The 10,584-nt window shown below is 38.6% G+C and overlaps 1 protein-coding gene across 1 annotated transcript in view; it reads right to left on the bottom strand.

Moving 5' to 3' along the window:
* Positions 1-4,799: 4,799 nt before the first annotated feature.
* The window catches only part of LOC126259370 (aldehyde dehydrogenase 1A1-like), a 107,940-nt gene continuing 102,155 nt past the window's right edge, over positions 4,800-10,584 (bottom strand). Inside the window, exons 10-12 of the mRNA XM_049956110.1 lie at positions 8,252-8,409; positions 5,095-5,169; positions 4,800-5,014 (exon numbers count right to left, since the gene is read on the bottom strand). Of these exons, the coding sequence (XP_049812067.1) occupies positions 4,945-5,014; positions 5,095-5,169; positions 8,252-8,409 (303 nt within the window). The 3' untranslated portion in view covers positions 4,800-4,944. The remainder of the gene's footprint in view (positions 5,015-5,094; positions 5,170-8,251; positions 8,410-10,584) is intronic.

Raw genomic sequence — 10,584 nt, 5'->3', positions numbered from 1 at the left:
AAAATGGAATGGCAACGCCCTAGAAGATTGCATGGAGTGGGAGAGGACCACAGGGAGAACACTTGGCAACACAGACAGAACTCCAAATGCACCAGGCCGAAGATGGAACACCCAGTAGAGGGTCTGGTGTGTGCGGAACACAGAGGGAATGCCCTGAACTGCAGTGGATGGGAAAGGAAAAGGCAGTACTCCAGCAAGTTGCAGCAAGCAGGTGCGGACCGCAGAGTGAATGCCTTGCAACTGCTGGAGGAGGGCAAAGGCCGCAGACATAATTACTGGACCAGGTCCATTTGAGGAGCAGTCTCAGGTCACACCTGATGAAGGTTACGAGCTACATTATTGAAATATCATGCAAGAGAAACCCTGATATCTGGCAGAACACCCGACAACCCTAGATGTCATTAGATCACCAGGAAAGCCTGAAGGGGTACTTCTCCCAAGTTGTTTATTGACTTAAGTGTTTTTCACCAAGTGCTCCAGATGCAGGTTGATACCCGTGCTGCAGTGATGTTTTTGAATTCTCAAACTTATGTGACTTGAGGCTCAATGATGTTGACATTCATCACTTAGGAGCTGGTAAGTTATAACAGACAGAACATTGTACTGTTGGAACAATTTAAAGCATCTGCCTCTTCCACGTCAGTGGTTCATTCCATCATGTTTTTGGTGGTTGCTGATGCCAGTGTTGAGAACATTTTTCAGGATGGATGCATTTTAGGCATTTGGATTTTATATTACTGATACAGTTCACATTGTACCTGATCAGGTATCATATTCTCCACTGGAATCACTGTGTGATGAATTTTCGGACTTGGATTCAGAAGAAATAGGGTGTGCTACAATTTTTTTTCATCAAATGTTTTTGGAATTCACTGCTTAGCTTCATCTTTGTTGTACACACCCTATTCCTGTCACCCTGAAAGATCAGGTGAGAGCAGAATTGAACAGACTTCAATCTCTAGGAATGTGCAACCTGTTATGGCTAGTGATTGGTCATCTCTGGTGGTTATAGTTCATAAGCCATCAAAGAAACTTCACCTCTGTGGTGACTTCAGTACTACTGTCATTGCACAGTCAATCATGGATATGTATCCCCTCCCATGCCAGGAGGAACTGTTGGCAAAAATACTGCGTGGCCAATATTTTTCTTAAATTGATTTGTCTGGAGCGTACCTGCAGGTTCCTGTGGACGAATAGCCTCTGCAAGTTCTGGTTTTGAATACTCCTTTTGGTTCCTATCAATATTTGCACTTTCCTTTTGGTATGGCTAGAGCCCCTTCTATTTTCCAATGATATTTATACCAAATGATTACGCTTGTGATGGGCGGCATTAATTATCTGGATGTTACTGTTGTCACTGGCTCCTCTCCTTGAAAAATTTGTGCACTTTGTTTTCTGTCTTACAGTCCACAGGCATACTGCATAACCTTGTAAAATCTCATTGTTTTTAACCTTCTATTGTTTATTTGGGGTTCAAAGTCTCAAGGATGGGGTTCACCCTATGAAAGACCACATCTCTACTGTTATCACTATGCCTCACCCTTTGTCAATGAAGGAGCTTCAGGTCTTCCAAGAGAACATAGCCTTCTACCATATATTCATGCTGGAGGTGGCCTTGTTGGCCTACCCATTGATGCCTTGTTACACAAGAATGTACCTTTTTGCTAGAGCCTGGATTGCTAATATGCTTTTCAAATGTTGAAATCCAAACTATTCTTGGCCCCCTGTTTAGCTACATATCTCCAGACCAGCATATAGTTTTGGTGACCAGTACCTCACAGTATGGCCTTGACATGGTCCTATCACACTGAATGACCTGTTACTTCTGCCTCTAAATCTCTCCCTCCAGCCCAGCAACTTTACTCTCAGTTGGAAAATGAGGCTTTTGTCATAGTCTATGCTCTCCAGAAATTTCATGTTTCTTTTTTTTTTTTGTATGGTTCCAAATTTCACCTTTCATTGTTTAACCCACACATTTCCTTACCTGACAAGCCAGCACACCATCTACAATGCTGGGCACTGTTCTTGTCTTGCTACAATTAAGATATCCATTTTTGACCTACATCCATACTACGTAATGAAGACACTTTGACTTGCTTTCCTGTGGGTCCTGATCCCAACTTTGATCATGAAGAACTGGTTTGCTTCCATCTTGATACTGAAACCACAAGCCAAGATTGAGGGTTTCTCAATTACAAGCTCATGCATAGCAGCTGCCAACCTGGTTCTCCATCAGGTGGTTCAGTTTGTTCAACAGGGCTGGCCAGACAAACTGCTTGGTAGGGCTTTGGACCCTATGCATGGCTATTTTTCCTTATGGTATTGCCTCTCTGTTTTTGACAGTGTTTTGCTGTTGTCCATGGGAGATCGATATGCCGGGGCAGTCATTTCTGCCACATTATGGCACGAGTTTCTACGCCTTCTCCACCAGGGTCATTGTGTAGTTTTGGCATTAAACTGATAGCTGGGAAACATGTTTTTTGGCCATGGATTGATGGTGAAATTATCCGTTATGTTGTGGCTTGTGAGCAGTGTGCCTGGCAACAGGCAGCTCCCAGGGCATCTCTGTCAACCTGACCTGCTCTACACCAACCATGGGAGCGCATTCATGAAGACTTTACAGGCCTCTTCTTGAATACCTATTGGCTCTTGGTGGTGGATGAATTTTCCCAGTTTCCTTAGATTCTCTGGTGTGTGTTGACACCAGCTGAGGTCACAATTTGCACACTTTTGAGGAATTTCTTTTTTGTATTCAGCAGTTGCCTTGTACCTTACTTCATTTCACACACCTTTCAATTATTTTCTTCCCATCACAGCATTTGTCATGTTAATGCTCCATTCTTCCACCATCAATCAAATGGCAAGGCAAAATGACCAGCGCATATATCCAGGTTCCAAATGAAAAAGTTTGTTGTGGCTTCTTCACCAGACAACATCCTTCTCCGTTTTCTGAGAACCTACTGTTTCACACCTATGGGTGAATGGAGACTAGCTGAGTTGCTTAATGGCTGGCAGCTATGCATGTTCCTCCACCTGCTGTGGCCTGCACTGCACCTGCCTTCGTCGGCTTTGTCCGGCCGCTTCGCACCGGGATCACCAGCGTGGGCACAAGGTTTTGGTTCCTGGCCCAAGAGGACAATTGCCATTGTTGTCTGCCGTTGGGTATACTGCCTTTGTGACATCCATATGACCGACGGGCTGGTGGTGCACCATTTTGATCAGTTGCACTCCATCACCACAGGCCGCACCACTTCTCTCCGCCTCGAGCGCATTGTCGCCTGCTGTGGAGGCACCTCCATTCCATTGGCCGTCTCCTCCCCATGCAGTACCCTGGGGCTCCAGCTTCCTGGTGCAAAGCGCCTCTCCACCACATCATCTGCCAGCAACTTGCACATATATAAGCAAAGTACAGCAATGAATAACTCTAACCAGACATTCTAGTTTGTATCGAGCACATCAAATGTTCTGTGTTTTGTGGAGTTTCAAGAGGCTATCTCCATTATTGTTCATAGATTATTAATAAAGCCATATTTGTGCAACTTGGACTAGTTTTTTGTATTAGTTGGTTACTACACAATTGGAAACATGCACACGTGGCGACAACACACTCAGTGCACTCACACTCACAGACACTAGTACGATATAGAAAAACCTTCTTTTAATGAAGGATCAATCTTACCACATAGAATTTGAAATATGATGTCACATTCAGTGCACTGAATACTGTTTCTCACCATGATTCTACACTTTCTGCAAAGATTATGATTAAGATTTTTAATCATGTTTATCAGCACTTGTCGGTCCCATTTGTGTTCATACTTAACATTTTACCCATTTGTGATTTAACGCATATATTTCTTCCAGTAGAATTGTAATGATCTTGTGTGTACTGACCTTGTTGATAAATTTCTTACTGAGATTGTCTTTATCACAACTTGAGCATAACCAAATTTTTCATTTGATTCACTTTTGCACATTTAAAATGACATGCATTTTATCTTACCAGGACCACTATCATGATTAGGATTACAAATCTAGGCATAGTGAAAATGATGTCAACAGTGATCACACTGGGAAATGACAATCACCATGTTGCAGCAAATGGAAAAAAAAAGCTAAGTTACTTAACAGGTCACAGATTGTCGAACACTATCCTGTGAAAACCTACTTGTTCAGTTTATAGCAATGAACCTAAAAATTTTATCAACTCCTTATATATCTGTTACTGCCATAAGGATCCCAAACACAAGATTAGATAAATTAAAACACCCACAGAAGCATTTAAGCCATCATCCTTCCTGTGAGTCATGTGTGAAAGGAAAGGGAGAAAGTCCTAATAACTAGCACTATGAGACTGAACCTGTGCCATGCACCTGATACTGTTTACCCAGTAAAAAAGTTGATATCCCACAACTGAATAAAAATTTATCTGAGTTAAGGCCCATTGCTCTAAATTATAATAGAAGGTAAACTTAGGTACAAAAACAAATTACGTCTCACTACTTGTGTATTGCAATAAAGATTCTATAATAGCAGACTCTATATAGTATTCAGTGACATAAAATTAAGTCTGGAATCTTATTATTTTTTCATCGTCTCATGAAACTCTTACAGTTTTATAAAAGTGAAATGGGCTACTGCCTTTGTATGGGAAGAAGTAATACTTAATAGCAATCCATTAATGCTTCTTCATTTGGTTAAATGACAGTTGAAATTCAGAGTAATGACAGACATGGTTCAGAGTAATGACAGACATGGAGCAGTACCAGCACGCTAAATAAAATGAATACACTAGACTATAAATTAGGAAACAGTTTATTAAAAATTGCAAATGATTTACTTTATTAGAAATTATCCTGAGAAATAATAATTTTAACAAAGAATACTGCTGGTTCTGTAATATTATAAAAGCAGCAAAGCCTTGTTTCATTTCTTGTAAACACTTCAAGACTTGGATGGGAGCTTCACAGAAACTGTCTTCACTTCTAAGTACTCATGTAGTGTTTCTTCTCCCCTGCAAAAAGTTAAATTTGTCATTAAAAAATATTTCTGTTCAGTAACTCATGTTATTTAAAAGGATTATTTTTTACTTACATTTCCCTACCAATTCCAGACTCTTTATATCCACCAAATGGTGCCTGAACAGGAATAACAAGGAAGCAGTTGACCCTTAAAATAATACAATGAATTTATCAATCATTACACTGAACGCAGAAAGCACATAGCATTTGAGAACAAATGTTATAAGGTACACAATTTTCTAGCACATTTCTATTACTTTATACACTATCATAAAATTGTAACATGACAGTGTGAGAAGAATGGTTCAACTAACTGTTCTGTGACTAATGTGGTCACACAGTCTCTCAAAAGAATGAAATATCTGTAATGTTATAAAAAGATGGCATGACAGCTTTAGGATGTACAGAGCAGTTACAACATGGGAAGGTGTCAGTGCCTTGTCTCTGTATGTCTGCTAAACTGAGTTTCTCTATAACCTTTATTACACAGAATGGCCTCCCTCACCCACTTCCTCTTACTATATGAGCCTTCTGCATTGTAGCAGACTTTGTAAAAATATGTGCATTTTCAAGAACACATTCCTCAACTCACAAAGCCAATAGTCTGGCATAATTATATTCATGTACATTAAAAAATATGTTTCTGGAACTTATGGATCCCAACCTAAAAGACAAATTTTCATCTTTTTGAAGAAACATTTTGCCTGAAGTGCCTGTTATTTAATGATCTGCAATTCAACAAAGCTGATCATGTTAGATTACGGATATGAGACCATTCCTTGCAATAAATAATGTTTAATGGAAGGTTTTTGTATGAATTAGCTTGAGGTTAAAAGTGTGCTCTGTGGATTTCCAATATCTGTTGCATACATATATTGGTTTGCCTTTCTTTAACCTAGCATCTAACATAAGTTGTGGAGGAAATATTGTCTTACATATTCCTGTATTTCACTGGAAGCGAAACAGATCTTCTCTAAGGTACACCTCTACCAGTTTTTCTATTCTTCAATAATTTGTGTCAGTATGTATTTCGCAACCATGACTTATTAAACTTATGGTTTGGTAGTACTCATACCTTTTTGCACCCACATCTTTGAAATTGAAATTACTAAGTTCTTCTTGAAGTCCAAGTTTATTTAACTTGTCATGTATATCTCACATACAGTTATGTCATGATTCCCAAGAATCTTAATATTTCTGAGGAAATGTCATCTATGCTGTGGACCTTGTTTTGAAAAAGTTCTTTCGATTTGGTTCATACTGGTTTCCCACCAGAGCTTGTAACAGTAATTAAGGTGGGTCTATTTTCTCAAAAGGTGTCTTTAATTTTCATACAAGTGGCTTCTGTTTGTCTCATAATCATGTATGTTTCTACAGCTGTATACTTCTCTAAGCATTCCTGCTATGGTATTTTGTGCTTTCTGTCAGTTTCATTTCTTAAAAGCTGTCTTCCCTTTTGCCTACCTCATTTCTTACATTTTTAAATTTTTTACATTTGTAAATTAAATTCAGTATCTCTTGTGTACCCAAGGATTTCTTCTGGACCTTGTCTCTTTGCCAATTTAGTGTTCTACTGCCATTACTATTCCAGTTCCCAAAGCTCCTCAATCATATTCTTCTATATCCCTTTCCCTTGTTGTAGCCAATCATTGCCCAGTGCTTCCTTTGAAACTCTCAATAAGCTCTGCATTTTTACTTTATCCACTTCCACCTCCTTAACTTCCTACCTTTCAGATTCAATTTACAATTATGGTCTGAGTCCACACCTGCCCCTGGAAAAGTTTTGCAGTTTAAAATCTGGTTTCAAAAATTCCTGCCTTACCAGTAGGCAATCTATCTGAAACTTATGCTCTTTCCTGATCTCTTCTGTGTAATGATAGTAATGGCAAATAAGGAATAATAGAAAAGGAAAACTAAGACTATGAACTGACAACATTAATCAGTTTGTCGAAATTCTAACAAGGGAAACTCCCGATTACATCCCCCATCAGATTTAATTGTGAGAGGGCCCAGTGGACAGCCCATCAAAAATGAACACAGATCAAGCATGGAAACAGGAAGAATGTGAACTGGACTGTGAAAAAAAAAGCAACATAGAAACAGTGAATAGTCCAAGAGCAAGAAGTGCAATATAGAGGTAGTGGAATGCAAATGGCATCGTGGTTAAGTGGCTACAGTGCTGGACTGCCGGTGAGCAGGTGAACTCTGTTCAAACTTCCATTGTGCTAAATTATTATTATTATTATTATTTCCACCATTTGCTTTATTCAAATTTGTGTCTGTGTCATAGTGTAATGTCCATTTGTAACAGAAAGGCATAAGGTAGTGAGACAGGGACCTATAATGACATTTGATTCTGCACAACTACTCTATTAGCAGCTGAAAGGAAGTGGCTTTCAAATGGGAACTACAAACATTTGATGACAAGGGTGACAAGTCAACCAAATCCTCTCTATGTCTGTCACGCAATAGGAATCTCTTATAGACGCACCTAATTTGTATGCACGGTAAATGAGTGAGATAGGCCTCCTCGCTTAATATACATGTTCATATGAATGTGAAAACTCCCTGAGAAAAGATGAAAACGTAATAGTCTGTCACATAAGCTGCACTGTTTCTCTGTGCACTGTCAAAACATACGGTGTTAACATTTTTGAAGTCACATTCCATTTTAGAAGTCCTGACTCTTGAATTTCTTAGCTGTAACATAGTTCACATGCATTTATTTGTTGTTTTAATTTCTGTGAGACATCTATGTTGTATCCTGATTGCTCTCACTATTCATCACATTTACTTGCGATGGTAATGTAATCTTACCACCTGACTCATTTTCTGTAACCAATGTATAGTATGACAACTACCAAGAGTACAGAAAGGCAGTCTGACACCATCACCACTTACCCACCATGTTATGGCTGTTTCAGCTTGCTCTTTATTCCGCTTCTTGCCTTCGAACAATTCACTGTTTATATTTTGCTTTTTTTCACAGTTGAGTACACCTTTTTCTTGTTTTCATGTGTGTCCACTGAACTATCTTACCACTAAATCTGAAGGGGGTGCAATGTGGAGTTTTCCTTGTAAGAAACAACTGAGACACCTAGATCATGTGGAGATAAATAAAATAAACTTTTGTTCTGGAGCACAATAACATATGTTTGACTCAGTAACATAACAATAACATTAATTCATACATTAAAAAGTATGAGGAATACACATATATTGAAACTCACCAGATACTCCCAGCTTCTAAAGCATTTGCACAAGTGAGTGCACTATTGATATCCTTTGTCAAGATTCCAGCAGCCAACCCATAAGAAGTATTGTTTGCTCTTTCAATGGCTTCCTCAAGAGTTTTGAATTTTAAAATACTCTGAACTGGTCCAAATATCTGAAACAGCAACATTTTGAATGTTTTCAAACTTTAAATGATGTATAAATCTACTGTAAATGATCATTTGTTTTCAAAGCTCTATATTCTCCAAAGTATTATGTATACAAATGTGACTGGTGCATGAATAGAACTGAAAGCTCAACAAGTTTGCATTTTTCACTCCACAAATGTTCTACGAGTGCTCCTCTGCCCACATGATATACGTCCAAGTGGTAATCAAGTTTGTTCTGTACCTTACATAGTATACTGTCAATTGTCATCAAAGCAGCATTGATGTTTTCTCTGAGCTGTTCCAATGTTCTTGACAGTGGGGGTACATAAACATAGTCCTTAACATACCACCATACAAAAACTGTCACAAAGCATTAGTTCATGTGATCTGGGTGACCACTATGCCCAATCCAGCAATGCAGAATTTCATCATTTGTGTAGTGCCAAACATAAATGCTCCAATGAGAGGGTGCCTCTTCTTGTTGGAAGATGAAATTCTCAGAATCAGAACTCATTTGTGGAAACAACCACAACTGCAACATATCAAAGTAAGAGGTAGCCATCACAGTCTTCTCACAGGAGAAAAATGGCCTATACAGATTTGTCTGTGACATTATGCAGAAAAAATTGAACTCTGGCAAATCTCATCCCTGCACCACAATTTCATGAAGATTTTAAGTGCACCACACACTCTTATTGTGGTGAATCGGAGGTTGCTTCATTGCTGCATATTAGCTTGGAGGTTGAATGTCCATCCTCGAGTGCTTCCTGCATTGTGATGCAAAACTGAAGGTGCCACTCATGATCTTCTGATTTTAATTGTTGCATGACTGCAGACAGTATGTGCCAAAAAGTAAACACCATCATAAAATCTTCCACACAGTTTGCTGCGGTATTCAAGTTCATGACTTGCTGGCTTGCATGGACCATCGATTTTTTTGGACTGCATACAAAACATTCTCTCACCCTCTCCATGGTTGCATCTGGCACACTTGGTCAACCAAGACAATCAGACCATTTACAGAGACAACCAGTGTCCATAAACCGTCAATAACAACACGCAGTCCTCTGTTTACATGGCAGTTCTTTTCCATAATTTCTTCTGAATGCACACTGCACTGTTATAGTAGATAAACATCACACATATGCCAATAAACAAAAAATCTTTCTTGCTTTGAAGTCATATTGTCAGGACAGTACACTCATTATGTCAACTGGTGGGCATAAGGCAAAACTGGTGCATTTATGGTTCGATCATCCATCAGTCATCTCTGTACTTGTAATACTTTGGAAAATATAAAACTCTGAAAATAAATGAATCATTTATAATAGCACTGTATTTTGGAGAGAAGCTCTATCATTATTTTTACTGGCAATGTCAATTAATGCAACATACTTAATTATAATGGGAGTAGGAAAAGCTTAAATTAGAAAAGCTTAAATTAGAAGTAGAGGTGAAATTTGTGAATGTCTTCATTTTATAGTTATTGTACATTATCTTACAGTATACCCATCTGAGCATTCCTGTGTGTTGATACACCAACAAGGCAACATTTTTTTTAGTAAGGCTATTGCATAAAAAGGAAAATATCATTCAAAAAATCACTTTGTTAACAGAGAGACAGACAGACAGGCCATGATTTATATTCAGGAGGCACAGCTGTTAATACAGCTGATAGAAATTGATATAAACACACAAAGAACAGTATTCCTAGCAGTAAGAGCTTTCCTGATCTGATCCAGAAACAAATCTCTTGGACAGTATCCAAGGGCCATGGCACGGGACGGGGAGGTGGGGCTATGGGGGCTATAGTATAGTGTCCCTCCCTCCCCCCCCTCCCATCTCCCCATGGAGTATCATATTACATGGATAAAATGACTTCACAAATCAGCAAATATATTACTTCAACAGATTCAATCATTTTTTTTTTTTTTTTTATAATCATGTAGCAGTATAGGTTGCAATGTATTTCAAATACATTTTAAGAATAAGAGTGGCAAATAGCTTACTATCTAAACCAATAAATATCATTTAACTTAAAATGGGTGTCTTTATTAATATTCATTGGATTTATATTAATGTATGAGTACCACTTACAATAATCAAGAAAGCTAAATATGCCGGGTATGCCTACCAACACTTAAATTACTGACCCCAGACAAAAACTTTGAAATTGCCAA

This window comes from Schistocerca nitens, chromosome 5 (genome assembly GCF_023898315.1).
Source record: "Schistocerca nitens isolate TAMUIC-IGC-003100 chromosome 5, iqSchNite1.1, whole genome shotgun sequence".
NCBI classification, from domain to species: domain Eukaryota; kingdom Metazoa; phylum Arthropoda; class Insecta; order Orthoptera; family Acrididae; genus Schistocerca; species Schistocerca nitens.
This window is presented reverse-complemented; position numbering and strand designations above follow the sequence as displayed.